The sequence below is a fragment of the Schistocerca serialis genome, chromosome 9, assembly GCF_023864345.2.
Source record: "Schistocerca serialis cubense isolate TAMUIC-IGC-003099 chromosome 9, iqSchSeri2.2, whole genome shotgun sequence".
NCBI lineage: Eukaryota > Metazoa > Arthropoda > Insecta > Orthoptera > Acrididae > Schistocerca > Schistocerca serialis.
The window spans coordinates 114,547,561-114,574,474 of NC_064646.1; the positions used below are offsets into that span (position 1 = coordinate 114,547,561).

The following is a 26,914-nucleotide window of genomic DNA, read 5'->3' on the forward strand; positions in this document are numbered from 1 at the left end:
GAACTGTGGTTGAGTCAAATACTGATAGAGGTTGGGCCTGAACTGGTGCCCAGTAGACATGTGTCCCATCCGAGAGGTCCACACATGGCTGCAGAGTGTGGGAGAGCGAGCACGAATACACACTGTATACTTTTGCGAAAGTTGCCGAAGCTGACTGACACTGTCTCGTTAACTATACAGCTGAGCAAGGGTGACACAGCCAAGTGGGCACTACTTGTTCATGGCCATATAAATGTCATGTGCTCGCACTAACTTGCACACAGGCTACACACTTTGAGTGTACACATCTGCCACGTGTTTCCCTTAAAACCAGAATTGGGTAAAATTTATTCGACTGACAAATAAAAAATACAGATAAAATTTTATCTGTTATTCATGAACACCAAATAAAAATATTTGATCAAAACATTATTAATTTGTACAAATAAAAGCATTTATTCATATTCTGTGAATAAAAAGCAAAACAAATAATAGAAACTTCTGTTTAAATTAGTTTCCGGAACTATTTGTCATTGTGACACACTAAAGAAAATGATTTTACCCATCTACACACACAACAACAATATTTGTGATTTGTATGTCCTGTAATCATCTTTATTTCAAGATAATGACATGACTTTCAAATCACAATCTTCTTCAGCAAAAATTGTGAAATCATCAACTTCGCTGTAGCTTCTGCCACATTCAAAATAAATTTTCTTTTTACACCATAATATAATTTAAAACTGGTGACCTGACTCCTTAGACATTTATTTCACTATTAAGTGTCTGTAGTTTGTTGTAAACCTCCCTTGGTCATGAACAGTAATACAGATAAACCATTTGTTTTTAAACCCTGGGTATGGCATTGCTGCAATAATTGCAGTTGGTGTAGAAAGGCGAAAAAGGTCTTCCAATTATCTCTTGATGATTTCTCAACAAAATAACTTGCCAGTGTGGTGCAACTTTATGAACTCTTATTTACTCAAACTCAGTCTCTTTTCCAAAATTTTTCAGTCTCAAAGCTCTACATAACAGCATAGACAGGCTACAGATCAAAAGCAATATTACCTTTTAATGAAAAGCTTACTCAGGGTTAGTCCTAAAACAGTTATGGATGACTTAAGATGACCAGCAACATTCCACAAATGTTTTATAGGACTTCAATTATAAGTCAGTTGATGGTAATCACTAGGTTGAATCTGAGTGTGACATTGAAGGTACCTGGACGTGTATAAACGGTCTAGGTGAAATCAAATTAATTGTTGGATTTTTTTACCAGCAACTCAATTCCGCTGTTACTGTTTTAGAATTGCTTGAAGTAAGTCTATGGGCAGTAGTGTGAAAATACCCAGATCATGCAATATTAATTGGAGATGACTTGAACCTGCCAAGTATAGACTGCTATGACTCTTGATTCACTGTAGGGGTATGGGCAGACAGCTCTGCAAAGAACTTTTGAACACTTTTCCGAAAACTGCATTGAGCAACTAGTTTGACAGCTCACATGCAATGGAAATATTTTACACTTCACAACAACAAACAAATGTGACCTTACTGATGGTGCCAGGAGAAATACAGGGATTAGTAACCATCATATCACAGAAATGATGGATCTGGAGTTAATAAATCAGTTGAGGATGGGAGACAAATTTTGCTGGAAAAACAGATAGGTTGTTGTTAGCATCCCACTTCAACAATGAACTTACATCATTTAGTTCCAGTATGATGGACACAGAGGTTGTAAATCATGCTCTTTAGAAATATGTGCCAAGTAAGTGAATTAAAAACAGGAAAGACCCACCAACATAATACAGCAAATGCTGAGGAAGCAAAAATTATTGCACTCTCAGTACAAAAGAGAATGCACAAACGACGAAAGGCAAAAACCAATGTTAGTAGAGATTTTTGAGTGTATATAAAGATTGATTCATGAAGCATATAACAAATACCACCATTATTATACCTTAGCAAAAGATCTTGCAAAGAACCCAAGAAAATTTTGGCCCTATGTAATATCACTCAGCAGCTTGAAGGCCTTTATCCCCTCACCTGTTGGCCCATATGGTGTAGCAGTAGAAGTTAGCAAAAGGAAAGTCAAAATTATAAATTTCACATTTAAGAAATTGTTCATGAAAGAGAATCATACAAACATATCGTTGTTTGACCATTGCGCAGGCTTCCCTATGGAGGACATAATAATAGGCATCCCTGGTATAGAGAAACAACTGAAAGAGTGGACAACAAATATGTTGCCAGGTCTGGATGAAACCCCAGTCAGTTTTACAAGAAGAACTCTACAGCATTGGCCCCTTACTTATCTTGCATTTATCGCAAATCTCTACATGACAGGACCACTCGCTTGTTGTCCCATCCATACTCAATGAGTAAGAGCCATATGATAGTGGATGAGCAGAGTGCTAGCTGCCTGCCTCTCTCTCTCTCTCTCTCTCTCTCTCTCTCTCTCTCTCTCTCTCTCTCTCTCTCTGTGTGTGTATATGTGTGTGTGTGTGTGTGTGTGTGTGTGTGTGTGTGTAAGAGAGTTATGTGGATGAACATTAATTACATGAATGTAATGCTCTGTCTGAACTACTTCGTTTATAAAATTGCCAACATCAGCAAGCAGTTGTGTGGTACCTGTTACCGAATGCTGTGTGTTGCTCTTTATTTTATTTTCTGCTTTTGAGATGAATGAAGAAGCTAATCCTGATTCATCACAGAGTCTGATTATGACCACCAAAACAAAACACCAAAAGAGATCACTGGTGTTGCAGAAGCACAAAACACGGATGTAGGCTGGCTGCCTGAGAGAGGGCCTATTTCCCCACACCACTCCTCTGTCTGCACTCACAGCCAATGCCCAGTTTATAGTAGGGGGGAAAAAAAGAAAGAAAAAAAACAACAACAGTGCATCAGTGTGTGACTGGAAAACAAAACCTCTTAATGTATTTCGATCATGCTGAAAGTCATTCTTTAACGCGGAAGAAAAGATATTTTCAGTTCTGCTTTGCACTAAGTACCTTGTCGGTTCTATCTGTGGTGTTGCCAATTATTGATAGCACAGCTATGAGTGCTCATGACAGGTTGAAACCAATACTCTGCAGATTTTATAATTATCAAATTGAATGTTGAGAACCACCTTAAATCAGAGGCTGGAAAATAGTGCTGCTTCTAAACAGAAAGCTTAAAAGGAGCCAAAAGGAAGAAACAAGCAAAGACGATTACAGAAAAAAAACTGATGTTTTTTTCAAATGCAAATACTCCAGTCAAAAAGCTCCCAAATCACCTCCCCCCCCCCCCTCCCCACCATCGGTTTCAAAGCACTGAGGCTTTATCGTCAGTGTCATAGTGTACAATGTTTTAAATTTGTGTGCGTAATCATGTGCAAACAAAAAGAATTTTTTAAAAATATGTGCTGCATTTTCAAAATCCTAAACAGACAAACAGCCGGGAGAATGGTGTGCTGACCACATGTCCTTCCATATCCGCATCCAGTGATGCCTGTGGGCCGAGGATGACACGGTGGCCGATCAGTACTGTTGGGCCTTCATGGGCTATTCAGGAGTAGTTTAGTTTAGTTTAATAATGAAAAAGTGAAGAGCGACTACTAAATCTGATTTTAATGCAAGAATCTTCCTGTAACATGTAACACAACACAGAATGTTTTCACCACCACCACCAACAACAACAACAACAAAATATAAACACAGAACAACTGAGAAAAGAGGTCATATCAGCAGGTCACGTAAATGAATTTTGCTAAAAGAATGAGATGTAATTATGATTGAGCAGAGATGAGATATAAATGTTTATTCTTTCTTTCTGGGTTAAGACATAGTGACCTACTAATTTTTTTATTGAAAAGATTTAATTTAGATGTACTTCAGTTAATGAAGCAACTATAATCTTGTAGTAATTGTGATCAGTTCTCTTAAGTTATCTACAAAAACTATACAAAATATAATTCAAACCAAACTAATATGAAAAACTTTTACATTTTTAGGAATAAGACGACTTACATTATCAACACTGAAGACATGAATAAGTCTATCACGAGATGCTGAAGCAAGGAATCTATGACCACTTTCTGGCTTACTGTATTCAAGGCACAGTACCTCTGCATCGTGTGCCTCTATCCTGCACAGTTCTTGCAAATCTTGTAACCTATGAATCCTGATAAACAACCAAAATGACATTAGTAAATTTAGCTGATTTCTGGCATTTTTATACATTTATTTATAAACAAAACCATTAAATTGCTCTTTTAAAAAATTTAATAGATATTTAATGTTAAGATAACAATGCAAAACTGTGGTTGTAAAAAATTCAGATAATAATTTTTAAGTACTGTGATGAAAAGACAACTTCTTTACTCTTGTATTAAGATTCAAATCTTTTACTCTCTTTCTTTAAACACAGAATGTAACTTGTACAGCATCATTAAGAGAAATGAGTGTCCTGGAATATTAGACACACACACACACACACACACACACACACACACACACACACACACACACACAAACAAACAACAACAACAACAACAACAACAATGGGGATGAACCAAAGACAGACAGAGATAAAAAAAACTGAGTGATTGAAATTTTGGATATGATTGGGATTGGAACTGTTTATTTCAAAAAGATCTATGATGGCTGCTTCTTGTTGGTGCACAGTCAACACAAAATTTTATAGGACAATGTTCCTGTGCAACAACTCCAGAGGTAAACTACACGACAAAATACCTCTGGTATTCTGTGCAGGATATTTACTGAAGGTAAACATCTTTCTATAGTGACTTATCAGGTTTTACAGTGGTGTAGTTGTGCTCCCAGGGTGTTACACTCTAGCTTGCACTGTATTTTGGTGATTTAATTTGTAGCAATTAGTACATGCTACTGGTACTACAAAGATACCAAGTATATGCCCCATGCTTACATACTTTGGCCAAACCTTCCCTGAATGGTGTTCAATATACGGTCTGCTCCCAGTCACCTGTCACTTATTAGCACACTCCAAGCAGTCTGCTCTGGAATTAAGCATTAGGTCTGTTCTTGCATATCCTGTGTGAGATCTACACTGAGGGCCCGAGATGGAAGCAGATTTTGTACAGAACACTTGGGAGCTTGTGACAAAACAAATCGATTCTTTTGATCTGATCTCAAAAGTAACCAAATTTTTTTGTCGCAACTTTATCACATTTCCAATACATTTACTAGTTGATATGTGACACTCACTTGGAAATATCAAGTTCTCACGTACATTAAATTTCTCTGGAATTTATTATTCAGGTTCTTATTTCAAGTGTTCCGATTCCATTTATGTAATTAATTTTCATTACAGCACTTTTAATTTTGAAGTTAGTAGACTGAGATATGGAAAACTCTGTGAGCTAAATGGTATATTTGAGGAAAGTGATGTATACTGTTTGAGAGTTAAGCATTTCCACTACCCTGTAAAGTATTTTAAATTACTGAAAACTAATTATTTTCTGCAATAATTAAGCTTGAACTTCTGGACAAGTACTATTTTCCATCACAGATTTTGTAATGACCACTGTTAGATTCCAGTCTTCAACTACATAGTACTATTATCTTAATTTTTTCTATACAAAATGACATACAGTATTAATTGGTTAACACATTAATTAATAATTTCATGTAATTCACTTTGATTTGAAATATGGCACCCATTCATGTAAATGAGGGGATCACAATGCAGAAGAAAAATAGTGTCCATGTACTTTTATAACTATGTAATCAACAACATTTTTTGTAATACAGCATCCTACTGGTTCTTACACTTTATCAAAAGCAGTAAATTCCAACCTAGCCACACTTCAAAGCATTATGTAGTTTTTAGAACAACAAATTTGTTCTTAGGCCTATCTATAAGTAGTCGAGCACCATCCAAAACTAGCAGTCTGTGGTTAGAGAGCTACAGAGTAATACTTGTGCTGGAAGTGCTTCGTTATTTGATTCAGATTTATATGGCTGTGTGGTTTCAGTTGCCTGAGACTGCACCTTGTGTGTGTGTGTGTGTGTGTGTGTGTACACGCACATTCAAGAATACATGCACTGGTTACCAAGGAACTCAAACACTTTATCTGTAAAAAAGTTGTGTATAATAACAGTACTTCTAATTAACAAAAATTGTGACAGAACTGTGATGTGATGAACAAGTACTGTGAACTATCATTGCAATTAAAATCAGTGATTCCAGAACATGGTGTATATCTTTACACTTAACAGTGTGGCTTCTTCTTCAACAATGTACCGAAGAACCATGCTATATTTGAACTGCGTCATTCTTTTGATAAATGTGAACTGTTCAGATTGTGCCACTACTGGAAACACCCCACTGTAATTGTGAGTGCTGATCTACAGACATGTTCTTGTTATTTTTTGTACTGTAAAAATTACAGGTCAGTTCCATCTCAAGTTCTAGAATGAACTGTAAAGCAAACATCTGGATTCCCACAACCACCAGTTTGGGTAAACAGAACAGAACACCTAAACATATGATCATGGAACAAATAATGACCACCTGAGCATGCAACAGGATCAGACTAGTCATAAAATGCTGACAGTGAACCGAGACTGGACCAACTAAATTGAAAAACATTGAAAATAGAAAATCTCCCAGACAGAGAAGCAAATACACAATTCACTTATATTATTTTTGTCACTGTGGTGCTACCCTCCTTAGAAGATGTTTTCAATAATCACTCCAAAGAACTTCATAAATGTCAAAAAACATGATAACTGAAGATTTGCTTATAGATATAGAGGGATTTCTTCAACAACAACAACTACTACTACTACAACAACAAAATTATTATTATTATTATTGTCACTGATGAGAACAAAAACAGTTAATTCCATTAAGTTGACAGTGGCAGTGTCTAGAACTCTCAGATGTCACTAAAATGAGGAAGCACTATGATGGTTAGCTGTAAGTTACTGAAATGTGATTGTGAGGAAAGTTCCACTTACTGCGAATATTGGAGTTTAAAGGAACGAATGTAAGTGTTTCAATGCAGATGCTATCAATTTCTACTTGTTTCAATCAAAATGGCTGATTGTTTCAATCAAATTAAGCTACAGAAATGGTCATTGCCTCATGCAGTTCAATTCAAGAAAGCTGCAACGAGTCATAAAAAATCAAGAAACAATAAATGGTTAATCTCAGCAACTATGGATATCACATCTGTATGAAATACATTGTCCCAGATTTACCTGATGTTACCTGCCCTGTCACCTGAAGCTAAATGCTTGCCGTCTGGACTTATCCTTATTGACCTGACACCATTGCGGCCATCATAGGAACTGTCATTCCTTTCAGCACCAGCAGCAGCCAAATCTAGATCCTTCAGGTATGTCATTTCTGGGTCAACATACAGAACTTTCAACAGCTCCTGTCAAAGACAAAACCATTTTCAACCAAGTTATGATGATGACTATATGGAGGGATTTTCCTATACATTACAAGAATAATGTCAAAATTCCTGAGGACCATAGGAAGTACCTGTCCTACAGTACAGAGTGTATGAACAAAATCTACACTAAGTAACCTCAATTCATCTTAACATCACATCACACCAATCCGTCTTACAAAATAAACCAAAATACAAGAAACAGACTCCAGTGATTTAGGAAACTCACAGAAAACATAAATCAGGATATCCACATCGGGATTTGAACCAGCTGCTTCTCTACTATATTAAACCGCTCGTTTTTAACATTGGTTTGTATTGTATGGTGAAGTATTAATTTGCAGTTTCAATATCTCAAGCATAAAATTATAATTAATTCTAATCAGACCAAAATTTAACTACATTTCATCTCTGTTTACCATCTTTGGTCACTTAGTTTGCCTTTTGTTCCATATTAAAGAAGACACATACTATTATTGTAAATATTTGCAGCAATTTGTTTGTGTGTTATGAAAGCATCAATGAGCAAATGCTGAGTCATGAAAGATTTGCCGAATGGCCATGGAACAATTTAGCATTAAGAGGTGCCTTGTCCCCCCAGTCACCTACCATCCCTCGCATAGCCACAGTCCGGCACATAGAAGCAGCCCTCTCATGACTCAGTACGAACTGAATCACACCCTCCACCAGGATTTCAAATGCTCTAAAACGAGAAACATCCTCATCAGTATCCTCCCACAGTGGCATTCCACTGCCTACCCAACCTACACAATACCTTTGTCCATCCCTATTCTACCCCTGTTCCCAATCTCTTGTCCCGTGGCTCATATCCCCACAACAGGCCCAAATACCAGACCTGTCCCACACATTCTCTCATTAGCATCTACTCCAGTCATGTCCTGTCAAAGGCTGGGTCATCTGTAAAAGCAGCCATGTGGTCTGCCAAATTAGCTACAACCAATGTGCTGCATTCTACATGAGCATGACAACTAAGAAGCCATCTGTCCACACGAATGGCCACCGCTGAACTGCGGGTAATCAACAGCTGGGCTGTCCAGTTACTGAACATGCTGCCCAACATGATGTGCTTGACTTCAACAAGTGCTTCTCTGGCTGTGCCTTCTGGATTCTTACCACAACCACCATCTTTTCTGAAATGTGTGGGTGGGAACTTCCCCTGCAACATATCCTTCATTCCTGGAACCCTTCTCACATCATCCTTCATTGGTCCCTGTCCCCCCACCTACTTGTACACTTTCCTACTCCCACACTCCCACTCCAGCCCTACACACCATGTATGCCACCAGTGCACCTGCACGATCTTTTCCCCTTCTCTTCTTCCCTTTGCTTCCTCCCCCAAGCACAGTCAATGCTACCCCACCATGTCTCTGCACACTACCACATGGCATCACTGGCACATTCCCCACTCCTATACTGCGCCGCTCCCTGACCCACGCTGCTTTTGTACTCTCACCCACCCTATAAAGATTGCTCCTCCATTTCATACACAGTTGCAGTCACAGCAGGGCCTTAACGCCCATAGAAGGCAATGGCTATTTGTGTGAGAGTTTTGTTTGTGCAAATGTGCACGAGTTATAAAATCTAGCAGTTTCTTTCAGTGTGCCCGACACTCAATGCCTCCTCTACATGCTGATCAGCATATGCCCTTTCATATCACTATTATTTCATCCAGGATTTTCAATTGTTTGATTTTATTTTGCAGTGTACATGTAGAGCATTTCAGGAAGTGACATTTGGGAGAATAATGGAAACAATTTGTAGAATATTTATATCATATTTAAAAAACATGACTAATAATGACATTACACAGTTATGGAAATAAGGAATGAACTGACATGATTGAGGACTACATGTGCAGGCATCAAATGTCATGATTACAAGAATTGTTACAACTGTAACATACGTTCCCGTATGCTACACCAACAATTTGTTTATTATTTTATTTCAGCTCTTTCAAATTATGGTTCTGTAAGCATTAATTTAACATTTCACTTTCAGCCTGAAAAATAGGTACTAATAGTAGCACATTCCAAACAACAAAATGGCATGTATGAGAAGAGTGAAACATACATTACTATAGATGTTGCGTTTGTAAACAGTGTCGTCTGGAGGAAGGTTGGGATCAAGATTCCATACACGGATGGTATCATCACTTGAGCAAGTAATAAATGAACCAGGTGGCATAGTTGCTGCTATTTCTCCACCTTGGTCTAATGGTGGAAAGACATCCACTCCCCAAATGCATGCTGAATGGAACAGGAATGAATGGGATTTTCCAACCTGGAACAATAAAATCTGAAACTGTGACTTCCTCTCATAGATCAAAAAAGTAATGAGAAGTTGGTACTATCCATAACTTCAAAGACACCTTTTCTAGGTCTATAAGAAAGGCCCAACATTAGTTATAGATAGATCACACAAATACTTATTTTAGAGCTTCTGATCTCTAAACATTAACATGATGATGCTGTAAGAATAAACCTTAAAATTAACAACCTTTAAAATGCCTACAAAGTAAAATAAACATAAAGTTACAGATGTTATAAAAATTCTGCAGATTAAATTGTAAAATGAACGGAACAGAAATGAAGATCATTACATAAATAATTTCCAGCTTCATCTGTCTCATTCTCATTATTTAGCTGAAAAATGACAAACATAGTAACAATTACAGTGTAGGCTATTTTAAAACTTCACTCACACCAGAACTTTAACTCAAACTAAAAAATTTCTCTACAGAAGTGAAGAATAGTTTTCAGATTATGTTGCTAAACCACCACATTTTTTCTCCAAGTGATTTTATCCTGAAATAGCTACTGGTAATATATTATCACTTTCATACACATTTTGGCACACACTGTTTCAGTGTTTCATTGTAATATCAGATTAAATGCAGATAACTTCATACACTGCTTTGCCACTATGAATGGCACAAAACAGTTAATTTTACATGAGTGGTACTTACTTTACATTTCTTAGTGAAATTATTTATATAACTTGGGTTTGTTGGTTTTTAACTCATTTTCAAATTAACTTTTTTGCATCAATCCTCATGACTAGCTACAAGGGAAACATTATGAATGGTTAACAATGTCTTGTTGTGATAAATGAACTGTACTGCTTTACATAAATGAAAAGCACAAATGAGTGTACATTTTACAGTATTTATTTATTCAATTAACTTTTTTTTTTGCTGACCGGAGCATTATCAGGATATAAAAAACTGTCATAATCGAAGAGGATGGAGTACTGGTGAACAGCTATGAAAAAGTGTCGGAAGAATCAATCAAAATGAATTCTCCCCATTATCAATGTCTCACAATCAATGAGAAAATAATATGACACTAGTCAGTTCCAAAGTAAACATCGTTATAATACGTGTAAATCAAAATAATCTCAGACTAAATGCCAAGTAGCAGGATCTTGATGCAATTCTTCATATGAATCTGTCATTCAGATGATAACCCGAAAAGATTTAATCAGTGAAATGTGCCAAGAAAGTCTGAAATCTCATATACACTCTGTGGTTACAATATTTTTAATGCATTTTAAGTAGGAACAGGGGCAATGAAAGTGTTGGTCTTATGCCACTTTCCTATGAAGAAAGCTAATCCCCATAAACAACATGCACTGTAATTAAAGTATGAAACGTCTTGTAAGAAACTCAAAATCTCAAGTTGTCTTATGATTAATCTGCCATTATGAACAACCTGTTTATGAAAATTTATTAACCAGTTTTTGTTATGTCTGATAAACTGTTAAAACCTCCACAGTATTCTTATATTGTGAAAATATTATCAAAAGGAAAATTTAATCAAGAAAATTATTATTTACTAGTAACTGAAATTCCAAGTACTATCAGTAGAAACATCTTATATCAGAAAATACTATTCTAGCTTTTGGAAATTAAACTCCAAGTTAAGGGGGATGAACCTGTTGTGAGCCTTTAGATGACATAAATAATATTTTCATAAAATCCAATAACTTATTATTGGCAATGTCTCATTAAAATAGATAACTGAACAACTTTCTTACCCTCTTAATGTCGTGGACATCCCAAATATACAAACTATGATCATTATATACACAAGTCAGTTTGCAGTTCTTTTCATCATAAGCGAGAGCTATGGCATCTGGGTATTTGGCATTATTTGGATGAGCAGCCATATGTCTGTAAATAAAAAAAACTCCATTGGACTCACAGCAACAAAATGACTGTAGTAGCTCTGCGCTAAAAAACTGTTGTACTTATACATAATGTAGCAATGGGAACTTGCTGTTTTGAGTGGGGCACCATGCAGAAAGATGTGGTATGCAAATGGCGGAGATGTGTTGTTCAAAGCAGTGGGTTTGGAAGTTTATCAGTGCCTCAGTAGTGACAGTACACTGGCATAAGGAGCAATGCATATTTGTCTTAGAAGCGTACTTTTCCTATGGGCAATCAGCTGTCATCATGCAGCTTGTACTTATGCACACTTCAATATTCCCGTACGTCTTATTCGTTGCTGGCAATCAATTGTTTTATTAGTGGACACCTCAAGTGCAGCTAGAAATGTGGAAAGATGATGAGTAGAATTACCAAGGCTCCCGAGGTCACTGAAAAATATTGAAGCAGTACGACAGCATTTTTTGCAAATTTCTCAGTGGTAGGATTAGATTAGATTAGATTCAGTTTTTGTTCCACAGACCCAAAAAATGAGATGATTGTCATGGGTATGGAACATGTCAGAAAGTGAAACATAAAACATCTGAATATAATACTTGTGTATTGTGTATTAAACCGGGGACCTAGAAACGATGGAGAGGCTTTGTCCCACCATAGGCCTCAGTGGTTCACAACTCCACAACAGGCCACAGCAGTCCACCCACCCCACACTGAACCCAGAGTTATTGTGCAGTTCGGCCCCCAGTGGACCCCCCTGGAAACACCTCATACCAGACAAGTGTAAACCAAAATGTATGTTTGGTAGACTAATTATGGTGTATGTGTACATGGAGGCAGTCTTTGCACAGCAATCACAGACACAAGCATGTGCCCTTTAACTGCTGATCATTTCACAAGCTGAATTCTTCAAGATAACCTCAGGTTCCACCCATACTAGATGCAATGCACAAACTTGGAAAGCATGATTTTGGTGTCCACCAAAATGCTAATCAAGAGATCTTGGAAAGTTGTCTCATGTCATTCTGGTGTTCTATAGTGAGGAGATGCACTTCCATCTACATGGGAGAGTGAATAAACAAAACATGAACTAATGGAGTGCTACCAATTCCAGAACATTTTGAGGGGGGCCACTTTACACAGAACATTTAAATGTTTGGTGTGCATTGCCAAGAGCAATGATCATTTGTCCTTACTTTTTTTTTCCTAACTAAATTCTTGGAGAATTTCCAACATGACTGTGAACCTTTTTGTCCCACAGGCTGAAACTACAGGGGATGTTGTTTCAGATGGATCAGGGCCTGGCACACACAATGTGAACTGCAATGAGCATTTTAGGCAGAAAATTCATCAAGCACCTGATCTCTTGTAGGGGAAATCATCCACGATTGGCTTGCTCACCCGATATACTTTCTTGTGACTGTTTTTATGGGGACATCTAAAATCCATTGTGTACACCAATCATTCGAGGACCCTTGCACACATGGAGAAAAATACTCATCAAGCAATAACCTGTATATCCGTCACTAGGTAAAAAAAAAAAAAAAAGAGTTGACCAAAACCTCAGAATTTACATAAATCAGAGTACTGACGATACGGGATGTCATTTGCCAGACGTAATTTTTAAAATGTTTAATTTTAAATTTTCTTGTACATAAAAACATAAAAAAGGAATTACACTAATGATGACCGATAGAAAATTCAGTTACTGTTAAAATGATATATGTAATTTTTTACTTGTTTCTTTCATCTAAGTCAGCTCCTTTACTGTGCCCAATGTACAAAATAATATTGAATGTAAGGTATGACTGTCTTGGATCTGATACTCTAAATCAATCTAAAGTGGTCAAAGTAATTAAAGAATCTCTTACTAACTAAACAGGGAATTTATGGAGTGATGCTGTCATTTAGTACTAAAAATTGCATCAGAAACAAAGAAATATCCCTCTCCATCTTATCAGATACGCAAGTGACAATGTGGACATCAAAATGTACTTTGGAACATGATGTTCTCAGGTGCAATACCTTCACAAGTTGTTCAATTGCAGTACAAGCAAGTACTTTGTGACAAGTATGGGTGAGAAAATTCATGAGTCGCATGATGTTTCTTCATTTTATAGCTGTGAATCATCAGAAAAACCTAAAATCACTTTTTACAGGAGTCTGCTGATGTCACTTAAGTATTCCAAAACCTTCAACTAAAGATGACCACAGCAGTGCTGTTAAACATCTGTTGTACCAGACAAATGTTATGTCTTGTTGGCAGCACGTAAGCAGTAATTGTAGAGTCCAACTAAGTGGTTGTGCACAGTACTACCAGAAACTAAGTGGAATATATGAAGTAATCAGTCTTAAAAGGTTTCTTCTATTGTTGTAACTACTGCTGTTTAAAATAAATTTAACAAACTTCTTTCTGAACAACAAGGTGAAGACCGGAAAGTATAAAACATTTGAAATCTATGTTTGCATTTGTAGAAAATTGTAAATCTCTGAAAGTTCTTCACTTGCTGCTTTGAAATTTGGCACAACACTGCATTTGAATATGTGTGTGTTTTATAAACCTACTAGAGTGTCACATTTAATACATAAATATATACATAAATATATACATAATAATTACAGGGGAACGCCTATACAAAAATGTAAATGTTCATTTGTTCAAAATCTTACATTTTTGAAAGTAGTGAAACATAGTTAGCAAAAAGAAAAGTTGTATTTACGACTTATCAGCTTATGATTGGAATATTACAACACAATCCGAATTTGCAACAACAATAAACAAGACTCAAGGTCAGAGAGAGCAGGGACGTGGAGAAGGACAGAAGGGTGGGAAGAAATGGACACAGAAAGTGGAAAGAAGGAGAATGGAAAAGAGAGGGGGAGGAAGTGATGGACAGAGAGAGGGGGAGAGGAAGTGATGGACAGAGAGAGGGGGAGAGGAAGTGATGGACAGAGAGAGAGAGGGTGAGAGGGGTAGGAGAAGATGGACAGAGAGAAGGGAGAAGGAAATTAGGACATACACTGACAGGAAAAAAATCACAACATCAAAAGATAATTAATGCAGAGTAGTGAAATTTCAGGAATATATTTGAATTGGTAACATATTTAAGTGATTAACATAGCAAGGTCACTGGTTAATGTAAATGCAAGATAAGCCATTCCAAATGGGAAATGCTCGAACATTAATAACTGGTGTAACCGTCAGAATGTTGAATGCAAGCATGCAGACATACATGTGTCGCATTGTACAGATGTTAGATGTCAGTTTGACGGATCAAGTTGGAGTTGTCACCTGATGAAGTTCCATGTGTGTTTGATTGGACACAGATCTGGTTATTGAGCAGGCCAAGGCAACATGTTGGCACTCTGTAGAGCAAATTGTGCTACAACAGTGGTATGTGGGAGACTGTTAGCCTGTTGGAAAACTTCCCCTGCAGGTCGAATCACAAGAGTGATGTACAAATTTGCAGTTAGGGTGCACGAGATAACCATGAGAGTGCTCCTGCTGTCATACAAATTCACGCCACAGACCATAACTCCAGGTGTAGGTCCAGTGTGTCTAGCACCACACAGACAGGTTGGGCACAGACCCTCAACCGGTCTCCTAACACGCGGCCATCATTGGCCCTGAGGCAGAACCAGCTTTCATCAGAAAACACAACAGACTTCCACCCCGCCCTCCAATGAGCTCTTTCTTCACACCACTGAAGTTGTAAAAAGCAGAGGTTTGGGGTCAGAAGAATAAATGCTACACGGCGTCTGGCTCAGAAATGTCCTTCAAGTAACCTTCTTCTAACAGTTCATTGTGTCATTGCGAAGTCAACTGCTGCTGTATGTACAGTACAATGCAGCATAGCTATATGACAGACATGATTGTCTTCCCTCTCGGTGGCACCATGTGGCCATCCGGAGCGTGGTTTCCTTGTGATCATATGTTCTTGTAACAACTGCTGCCATCAATCGTGTACAGTGGCTACATTCTTGCCAGGTCTTTCTTCAATATCACAGAAGTAACATACAGTGTCTAATAGTCCTATTACATGACCTCATTCAAACTCAGTGGGGTGTTGATAACAGTGTCCTGTTGCCTTAAAGGCATTCTTGACTAGCATCAACTCACCACATGCAGTCTCAAAGGTAACTAACACTCACTGCTGTTACACCACAATTTAAAGCAAACTTGATTTGCATTCTCATAGTGATGCTATTAGTGGCACTCATTTGCATCTGGTTAAAAATTTGAATAGAAATCATTTTCTGGGTGTAGAAACATGCCTACCAACTTTTGTTTATATTGCACAACTCCTCCTTGTTGATGTGATTTTTTTTCTGTCAGTGTACATTTCCATTTAACCAGAATGAGCCCAGCAACTCATGTCCAGGATTAGCTAGCCCGTAATGAAAACAAATGTTTGGTGTCAAATTCTGTAGCTTAGTGTATACTCCAAGTCCCCCTGCCTGATTAACAAGTTTTTGACTTACCCTTTTACGCAGTATAACCTCTACAATTTTCATAAGCTTTTAAATTCCTCCTCTTCTTCCTCCTGCTCCTCTTCAGTCTTCTTATATCTAATATTAACTTTCCTACAAAAAGCCATATCTAAGTTTACTGACAATGTTCACATTCTATAAGAAATCATCTTATATAACCAATTTGAACATTGTCAGTAACTTCAGATTATGTTTTTTGTAGGAAACTTCAAAATGGTTACTTCTATTTGAAACCAGTCACCTATAAATTTTAATGTGCATGTGAGATTGTATAAAATGTGCTACTATCTGTTGTTGCTCCATGCCATCACAACAAATATTACTTCTCTTTAGTCTGTAGGAACATAATATTCTAATACACCAACATAAATACAACCAAACAACTTACGCTATCGAAAGACCCTGAGCAACATCGACACCTAGATAATGTGTCCTCGGAAGAGTAGTAACAAATCTGAGAGTTTGAGGACTGAAGCATCTCACAATACCCTCTGCACAGCCAATAAAAATCAAGTTTTCCCCAACAGTCATACAGTTGGCACTTGTAGTCTGCAAGGAAGAAACGTTTTGTACATCAGAAACAGCATGTGGTAAAGTAAAAGTAATATAAAGCATGTACAATAATAAGTAATGGAGAACTTTTATGAAATAATCACCTTAAGATGAATTTTATTAGAACAGGCTTGAGTTTACAAATATGAGTAATCAGAAATTTCAATGTGGCATTATCATGTCTTGCTGTATGACACTATTATTGTATTCCAAATCTCACTTACTCTCAGCTCAACCCATTTGTCCAAGAGACGGCGATTATTGAATTCACAAAGAAGACCAGACTTTGTGATTGCATACGTAGAGTCTGCCATCTCCCCACGGCCACAAGCCACATCACAAAAGTAATTGTTACGCTGTTCCCCCAGAATGGCAGATCTGCCCATTAAGGGCACTGGTTCTTTATACTGCAAGAAATATAATGTCAGTGAAACCCACAGCAAAATTAAAGATGTCACTCTAAACAAAGATGAGTTATTTTTACAGTAGACATGGAAATATGCTTCAAAGGACCAAGGTAATGATTCCACTGTAACTCTTGAAATACAAAATGTAAATGTGAATGTTCTTTCAAGTGATTTATAAAACTGTAATTATCAAACATCACTCTCATTATATGTGTATCCTACAGAATAAATTACACGCCTCTTTGCTGTAAGAGCATTACACTGATTTCATGAAAGAAATCTCCACACATTTCTGCTCTCCTCTCTTTCTATTACATAACACTACCCCTGCCATCATCATCATCATCATCATCATCATCATCATCATCATTATTATTATTCTTTCTTTCTTTTCTCAGACGTTATGTCTGGTCTAAAATGGAAAGTGACGTGGACCTGGATCAAGCGTTACTTCCTTTTAACTGTACGGTATTTGTTATATTGCATTTAGGAACTTTCGGGCAATTGAACATGTATCAATAACTACGGATTTCTGTAGTTGTATAAATAAGTTTGGATGTAGCTGTGTTGCATTGATGTACTGGTGGATATTGTGTGGTATGACTCCTGTAGTTGATAGTATAATCGGTATAACGTCAACTTTATCCTGATGCCCCATGTCCTTGACTTCCTCAGCCAGTTGGATGTATTTTTCAATTTTTTCTCCCGTTTTCTTCTGTATATTTGTTGTATTGGGTATGGATATTTCGATTAGTTGTGTTAATTTCTTCTTTTTATTGGTGAGTATGATGCCAGGTTTGTTATGTGGTGCTGTTTTATCTGTTATAATGGTTCTGTTCCAGTATAATTTGTATTCATCATTCTCCAGTACATTTTGTGGTGCATTCTTGTATGTGGGAACGTGTTGTTTTATTAGTTTATGTTTTATGGCAAGTTGTTGTTGTATTATTTTTGCTACATAGTCATGTCTTCTGGGGTATTCTGTATTTGCTAGTATTGTACATCCACTTGTGATGTGATCTACTGTTTCTATTTATTGTTTGCAAAGTCTGCATTTATCTGTTGTGGTGTTGGGATCTTTAATAATATGCTTGCTGTAATATCTGGTGTTTATTGTTTGATCCCGTATTGCAATCATGAATCCTTCCGTCTCACTGTATATATTGCCTTTTCTTAGCCATGTGTTGGATGCGTCTTGATCGATGTGTGGCTGTGTTAGATGATATGGGTGCTTTCCATGTAGTGTTTTCTTTTTCCAATTTATTTTCTTTGTATCTGTTGATGTTATGTGATCCAAAGGGTTGTACAAGTGGTTATGAAATTGCACTGGTGTAGCCGATGTATTTATATGAGTGATTGCTTTGTGTATTTTGCTAGTTTCTGCTCGTTCTAGAAAGAATTTTCTTAAATTGTCTACCTGTCCATAATGTAGGTTTTTTATGTCGATGAATCCCCTTCCTCCTTCCTTTCTGCTTAATGTGAATCTTTCTGTTGCTGAATGTATGTGATGTATTCTATATTTGTGGCATTGTGAGCGTGTAAGTGTATTGAGTGTTTCTAGGTCTGTGTTACTCCATTTCACTACTCCAAATGAGTAGGTCAATATTGGTATAGCATAAGTATTTATAGATTTTGTCTTGTTTCTTGCTGTCAATTCTGTTTTCAGTATTTTTGTTAGTATTTGTCTATATTTTTCTTTTAGTTCTTCTTTAATATTTGTATTATCTATTCCTATTTTTTGTCTGTATCCTAGATATTTATGGGCATCTGTTTTTCCATCGCTTCTATGGAGTCACTGTGGTTATTCAATATGTAATCTTCTTGCTTGGTGTGTTTTCCCTTGACTATGCTATTTTTCTTACATTTGTCTGTTCCAAAAGCCATATTTATGTCATTGCTGAATACTTCTGTTATCTTTAGTAATTGGTTGAGTTGTTGATTGGTTGCTGCCAGTAGTTTTAGATCATCCATGTATAGCAAATGTGTGATTTTGTGTGGGTATGTTCCAGTAATATTATATCCATAATTTATATCTAAAAACAAAGATGATGTGACTTACCGTACGAAAGCGCTGGCAGGTCGGTAGACACACAAACAAACACAAACATACACACAAAATTCTAGCTTTCGCAACAAACGGTTGCTTTGTCAGGAAAGAGGGAAAGACGAAAGGAAGTGGGTTTTAAGGGAGAGGGTAAGGAGTCATTCCAATAACCCCACCCCACACACACACAGAGACATATTTAAAGACAAAGAGTTTCAACTCTTTGTCTTTAAATATGTCTGCTTGTGTCTGTATATGTGTGGATGGATATGTGTGTGTGTGTGTGTGTGTGTGTGTGTGTGTGTGCGCGCGCGCGCGCGCGCGCGCGCGCGCGCGCGCGCGCGCGCGCGCGCGCGAGTGTATACCCGTCCTTTTTTCCCCCTAAGGTAAGTCTTTCCGCTCCCGGGATTGGAATGACTCCTTACCCTCTCCCTTAAAACCCACTTCCTTTCGTCTTTCCCTCTCCTTCCCTCTTTCCTGACGAAGCAACCGTTTGTTGCAAAAGCTAGAATTTTGTGTGTATGTTTGTGTTTGTTTGTGTGTCTACCGACCTGCCAGCGCTTTCGTTCGGTAAGTCACATCATCTTTGTTTTTAGATATATTTTTCCCACGTAGAATGTTTCCCTCTATTATATTTATATCCATAATTTGTATTATTTAGCATGTTGGATAGTGGGTTCAGAGCAAGACAGAACCAGAAAGGACTTAATGAGTCTCCTTGGTATATTCCACGCTTAATCTGTATTGGCTGTGATGTGATATTATCTGAATTTGTTTGGATATTAAGTGTGGTTTTCCAATTTTTCATTACTATGTGTAGGAACTGTATCAATTTAGGATCTACTTTATATATTTCCAATATCTGTAGTAACAATGAGTGGGGTACACTATCAAAAGCTTTTTGGTAATCAATGTATGCGTAGTGTAGCGACCTTTGTTTAGTTTTAGCTTGATATGTCACCTCTGGATCTATTATCAGTTGCTCTTTACATCCTCGTGCTCCTTTGCAGCAGCCTTTTTGTTCTTCATTTATAATTTTGTTCTGTGTTGTATGTGTCATTAATTTCTGTGTAATGACTGAAGTTAATATTTTGTAGATTGTTGGTAGGCATGTTATGGGGCGATATTTAGCTGGGTTTGCTGTGTCTGCTTGATCTTTAGGTTTCAGATAAGTTATTCCATGTGTAAGTGTATCAGGGAAAGTGTATGGGTCTGCAATGTAACTGTTAAATAATTTAGTTAGATGTGAATGTGTTGAGGTGAACTTCTTTAGCCAGAAATTTGCTATTTTATCATTTCCAGGGGCTTTCCAATTGTGCGTAGAATCAATTGCTCGGGTGACTTCATGTTGCAAAATTATCAGTTCAGGCATTTGTGGTATCATCTTGTATGAGTCTGTTTCTGCTTGTATCCACCGTGCATGCCTGTTATGTTGTACCGGGTTTGTCCATATGTTGCTCCAGAAGTGTTCCATGTCTGTTATGTTTGGTGGATTGTCTATTTTAATGTGTGCGTTATCTATTGTTTGGTAAAATCTCTTTTGGTTTGTGTTGAATGTTTGGTTTTGTTTCCTTCTATTTTCACTTTTTTTGTACCTTCCAAGTCGTTTGGCCAATGCTTGTAATTTCTGCTTCTTTTCATCTAATTGCTCTATTGCTTCTTGTTGTGAGATTTTACCTAACCTTTTTCGTTTTTTGTCTGATATTTCATTTCTTATAAATTGTGTTAGCTGTCCAATGTCTTTTCTCAGTTTTTCTATTCTGATCTGTAGCCTGTGTTGCCATGCTGGTTTTGTGGGTTTCTTCTGTGTGTTGGTTGGTTCTGATCTCTGCCTAGTGTGTATATTTAGTGTAGTGAGTGCTCCTACATAAACCAGTAGTTGTAACTCTTCCATAGTTGTATTTTCATTTATTTTGTTGTGTATGATTGTGTTGATAGTTGTTGTTGTTTCGACTTGTGGGTTATTTGGTGGTCTATGCAAGAATGGTCTAATGTCTGTATTTGTGTCTTTGTATTCTATATACGTCAGCTGAAATTTCTCTTATATATCTAATATGTGTGTCACTTCGTGTTCTATTTGTGCTTGTTCTGGTGGCTGTCTTAAGATTTCGTTTTCCTCTGATTGTGTAATTGACGCGTTTTGTTCTTTGTTTGTTTTCTCTGGGATGTCTGAGTCCATTACTGTATTTTCTTCTTCTTCTGACTGCACATAATTTTGTTCCAGTATTTGTTGTACTTGTTGTTTGATGTTTTCTAATTCTGACTGGGGTATACTGTTATTTTTGATTATTACACGGATCTGATCAGCTAGTCATTGTTCTGTTAAAAATTTTAATTCCGGGTATCTGGTAATAAATGTTGTGTATACTTGTGATCTATATCCAGTTGTGTTGGTTCCTAGGTTTGTTGCTTGGTAATAACAGAACATGAGGTGTCGATTAACTTCATCTGACCAACTCATCCTCTGTCTTTGTTTTCCTTCTAAGGTGGTTGCAGGAAGCATATCCTGCAAAACACCTCTATTTGGATTTAAATCATTTTCCAGTTGGCTAGCAGTGTCGTTACCATTGTGGGCGGGCATATGGTTCAAGCGTCGTCCCCGACCATGACGGCGCTTGTCCGAGGCTTCTTTAGTTCTGTCCTGAACCAAGTAATCACACTAAAAGGGGGGTTAGCCCTATTAGTGGTTTGTTCTTTTCGTCGCCTTTTACGACTGGCAATTATTATTATTATTATTATTATTATTATTATTATTATTATTATTACTATTATTATTAACTTTTCTGCAAAAAACCTATCAACTTCAAGCTTCTCTCATGAATATCTCCATTAACAAAGGAATAAAACTAGTAAGCGTAAGCTTCACCACCCTCTAACAATCATCTCAAAACCAAATATCTCCTTGTTCAGCATGGGTTAAATTTTGATGACTTAAATACTCCCTGGTTTCTATTTAGAATTCAGAGACCTGCATTTCAAGAATATAAAAAGTCCCGTTCATATCTGTAGTGTTAATTCTGAGACACATTATCTTCTTTTACTGTATTAGAGGAAACAAGCTCATACTAACATTAAGAGATTTATTAACAAAGCAACTTTATCACTCTCATTCATTAACTTAAATCTGCCTATTATTTCGATAAACATGTGAAAACAAACATCACTATTATTAAAGTCATGGTTAGATATGCATCTGAAGTGCAAACAGTTGCTTAAAATCATATTGACAAAGCACACTGAGGAACAAAATATTAGTCACAAGCTGATATGAAATATTAATGCGCTTAACATACTTTTGCAGATCGAGAATACTCCAGATACCAAAATTTGACATGTCGATTTCCAACAGTAACGAAGTAACTGCCATTTTCAGCAAAGGAGACAGCCTTCACCTTTGTTGAAACTTTATTGGATGCCACTTTGATGTTGGAACGCCAGTCCCATACATTGACTATCATGTCATGTTGGGAACCAACTGAAACCACATACTTGTGGCTTGGTGAAAATGCCTGTAAGGAAACAAGTACATCTGTTAGCATTACATAAGGATGTGGCAAATTTTCTTTCAGAGACTCTATGTCATACAGTCTAGTTCTCTGCACTCTGTCACAATAATGCCTACTGACAACAGCAAACAACGTTTTAAGATGTTTACTTCCTCTTTGCTATGTACTTTTCTTTGAGGAACAGTAAACAATATCACAAATTTGGAAAAAAAAGGGAATTGAACTCCCTTTATGACCAATGAATGCAATTAATCCTGAATTTTGACAAAGATTAACCATGACATACAAGAGAAGGAAAGAAAATGTAGCTATTGAGGATTTCATAACAGCGGAGCTGAACTTTGCAAAACTCGTCATAGGACTATGCATGAAATATGCTAGTGGGCCAATGTAAAAAAGCAAAGCATGTTACAGTAACATACACACAAGAAGGAAAATGCACAATATTTTTATGTAATTTTTTTTTTAACACCAGCAAATCTCTACATTTAAAACATGTAACAGAAAAAAAAAGAAATTCTCATAGAATCTATTTAGGATGGTGACAGCCACACCATTGTTTTACTTACCAAAAGACAGTACTCCATATGCACTGTTGCTACAATAAGTATTGAGTGAATTGGAAACCTGTAAAAGGGTGTACTAGAATGGCCAAGAAGGAAGCTCTCCTTTTAAACAAACATTAATTAATGCCAATGTTATGAATTAAAATATATGTACATATTCCTCTCTGTGTATAAATTAGTTACCTGAATAGAATCCTTCAGTCCATGTATTATTGCATGACATGTTTCCATAACAATGTCTCAAACACAGTAAGGTGAAACTGCACTTGTAAATTGCAAGTCCTCGAAAGGACTGCCACCAGCAAGGCATTGTAGAGCAACAGATAAGCACAGATGTGGAACTGCATTTCTCATTGTTTTGATAATGGGCATATGGGCTTCTGCAGAAATTTATACCTGGGGGCGGGGGGTTGCAAGAGTGTATATGAGGACACCAATGTATGGGGAGAATCAGTTCCAGTAAAGCACCCATTTTTTTGTTCAACCTCATTTCTCACAAGTTTTCGTGAGTGATCTTTGACACTCCTGAGTCAACTTTTCATTCACCTATTTTTCTGTTTGCAACAAAGTACACCAATTGTCAAAAGCAGCAGTAACTTTTATCATCCAGCACTGCAAACATCTGTAATACTGCTAAATATTATTGACAATATTACTGCAGTCTCTAGGGAGAATGTCAATAATATTGCAAAATGTTATAGTGCACTATCATTGGCTGTATAGGGGCCGCTTTAGATCTTCATTTCAAACTTAAACCACATCATCTCTGGTCCAAGATGTCTTCGGACATATGTTAACTTGTGTCCAGTCCTATCAATCTTAGTTTTCAATACTATGTGTGAAGAGTATCTTCAGTGAACATTTTGTTAATAGAAACTGGTTCCAATACAACTGTATTAAACATTTCTTTTATATCGAACTCCGTGTGTTATGTCTGTTTTTGTTTAAGACTAAGTACATGCGATATTAACACTGTCGTCTGTTAAATACAATAGATCAAAGGGTGTCACAGTGGCACCGACATCGGTGCATTCTGGTGACAACCGACAACGGTCGAAACACGTCGATCTTTCCAAATCAGTACTCCATTACGTGCGCAGTCTGAGTGCAACCTAGCCCAACGCCAAAACTTAACAGAATTTTGACAATGGTCGGCGGAATTCAGATCAGTTTCTTTCCTTCGATCGATTAGGGTTGACGTTCTCATACGCAAAACTTGGATCCAACATGAATATTTTTTGTAATCTATTATGTGAAATCGCTACTTTACTGGCAACCATGAATTTCGAACAACTTAAAAATGTAATGAGAAATAACTGAACGTCATCTTAAGTTACATGATGAGTGCTCTGTGCTCGTCTAGCCGCGTCAGCCTCTTATACAGTCTGCACCAATGGCAAAATCTGTATCGGAAATCTTAGGCTTATATTATAACTTCAAAAAACTGCAAGTGAGAAAGGTAGCGCACGTCAATCCTGATGATTAAAGTTACTGTAGTTGATCTTTTCTGGATTGTGGTAGGTGGCCATTACCTGTCTACGAATTATTATTACTACTTACTCGTGTTTCATGCCAGTACAGTGGTGATTCTGTTATCTGAGGTAGTTTGCAAATGTGGTGTGTTCTCACTGTTCAGTGCTTTAGGTATTCCGAGTATTTTACTCTAAACTTTATGTTTGTCTTTCACACATATGCTAAAAGACAGCCATTAAAGCCTAACTGGACATATGTCCGCTTTGCTGAATTTATTTGAAGCTGTGCAGACTGTTTGTAAAACTGCTCAAGAGTATGTAATAGAATGTTTATCTCTTGATCTCAAAAATTCGTAAAATTCCAATTATTCCAATAAATGAGGAAAGGATGTACAGCAATGCCACTTTCTTTTCGTGATCGATATAGGCTAAGATTCTACCCTCCTTGACGAGCTAAAAACTGACGAAGGAGATCGGACGCAATGTGACGTAACTGTTGGCCGATGTTATCGGGCGACATGTGGCGACGTCATCTTGGCGATCGTTGTTGTTCTACTGTGAATGCGGATGAAGTTCGCCGCGCCGAAAAGCTATTGACACTGACCGATGTCATTCGACTTCCGTCGATACAGTCAGTAAAGAACGTACACACGCTTCAACCAACCAATCAACCGACCGACCGGCAAATTGGACGTGTGTAAGCGCTAGGCCAACCAACTGAACATTTTGTCCTGTCGGGCGGTCGGTTGGGTATAAACAAGCGATCCTCACCACTTCACCTGATCCGCACAACCACTTCACTTCACCCAACAAATTGTTCGCTGAATAGCACCGTCTTGCCAACCGCCCGACACGAAGTTCGTCTTCTGAGACCGTGCGCGATATTAAACGCCGTTCACATATTGCTAACATGACAGAGCGCGAGGTGCACCAAACTTCAATGACAGAGATTCTGGAGAAATTTCAAGTTTGCAAATGTTTGTGGGACGCGTCGTGCATGATGTATAGCAAGAGATATGCAAGAAAGTACCTGTTTTTCATTTTTTAACGCAGAGACAGTAAAAGGTATATACTGCATTTTATGAATGGAAGTCCGTTGATCTTCTGTATTTCGGTTCTTAGGTTTTATTTTCGATACTTTTCGGAAATGAAATCTAACTTCCGAAACAGAATGGATATTAAGTTTATACTAGCGCGAACGGAAAAAAAATGAAAAACCCGAAATACTGACAGATTAGATCTTAGATTTCACTTACGATACACACTGGAAATAAAACCTAAAAACCGAAGTATACAGTCGAATGACTTTTATTAATAAAATGTACTTGCTTCATTGTTAAAAGTGTTAAAAATTTTCAGCCTTTCGCCACCTCTTTGCTACGACGAGCAAAGCCTCATTTACGGTTCTAAAAGATGCTGAAAGATTAATTTCTTATGTACATGTCGCTGCATTTATTAGACGATACGCGCCACCAGAATTTGTGGTTTCTCTCTATCTAAATTCAAAAATTCAAGAGTCTCTCAAACTTATAAAGGACATTTTTTATGCTACAGGAAAAATAAATTAAAGTTTACATGAACATATTTTGTTTTATTCATTTTGCTTTACCGTGATGTATTTCTTCAGGCAACTATAAATCATGTAGTAAGTTTCAGGCATCAGTATAGATGTGGGATACAATTGCACTGAATCTGAGGTCCTCATAATTTCTGCAGGTGGCTAGAAACCTTCACGTACCTAACAGGCTCTCCTCGCGGATTATGGTCCCTCTCCTTTTCGTTACGAATGGTCTCACGATTCTCAGCAGTTACATAATTACAAAAATGATCGGCTCCCAGCTCCTGAAGTAAAAGAGCGAATTTCTTTCTTTGCATTACTCACTTATTTGTCACAGCATTCTCTCATATTTTGTTACCCTCGTTACCTCTAAAATAGACAAGGCAAAACACAGCTTTTGTTTGTGTCAATCCAAGCGGCATTTCGCAGAACGTAACTCGTGTTGTTGTTGTTGTTGTTGTTGTTGTCTTCAGTCCAAAGACTGGTTTGATGCAGCTCTCCATGCAACGTTATCCTGAGCAAGCTTCATCTCCCAGTACCTACTGCAACCTACATCCCTCTGAATCTGCTGACTATTCATCTCTTGGTCTCCCTCTATGATTTTTAACCCCCCACCCCCACGCTTAACTCCAGTACTAAATTGGTGATCCCTTCATGCCTCAGATTGTGTCCTACCAACCGAGCCCTTCTTTTAATAGGTTGTACCACAAATTTCTCTTCT

General features: G+C 37.3%; 1 protein-coding gene across 3 annotated transcripts in view; it reads right to left on the bottom strand.

The window, feature by feature from the left end:
* LOC126418472 (mitogen-activated protein kinase-binding protein 1) overlaps positions 1-26,914 on the bottom strand; it is a 912,885-nt gene that overhangs the window by 81,813 nt on the left and 804,158 nt on the right. For all 3 annotated transcript variants that reach the window (XM_050085246.1, XM_050085245.1, XM_050085247.1), the window contains exons 5-11: positions 22,385-22,600; positions 16,865-17,047; positions 16,477-16,637; positions 11,471-11,606; positions 9,506-9,715; positions 7,218-7,396; positions 3,999-4,152 (exon numbers count right to left, since the gene is read on the bottom strand). In XM_050085246.1, coding sequence (XP_049941203.1) covers positions 3,999-4,152; positions 7,218-7,396; positions 9,506-9,715; positions 11,471-11,606; positions 16,477-16,637; positions 16,865-17,047; positions 22,385-22,600 — 1,239 coding nt within the window. The remainder of the gene's footprint in view (positions 1-3,998; positions 4,153-7,217; positions 7,397-9,505; positions 9,716-11,470; positions 11,607-16,476; positions 16,638-16,864; positions 17,048-22,384; positions 22,601-26,914) is intronic.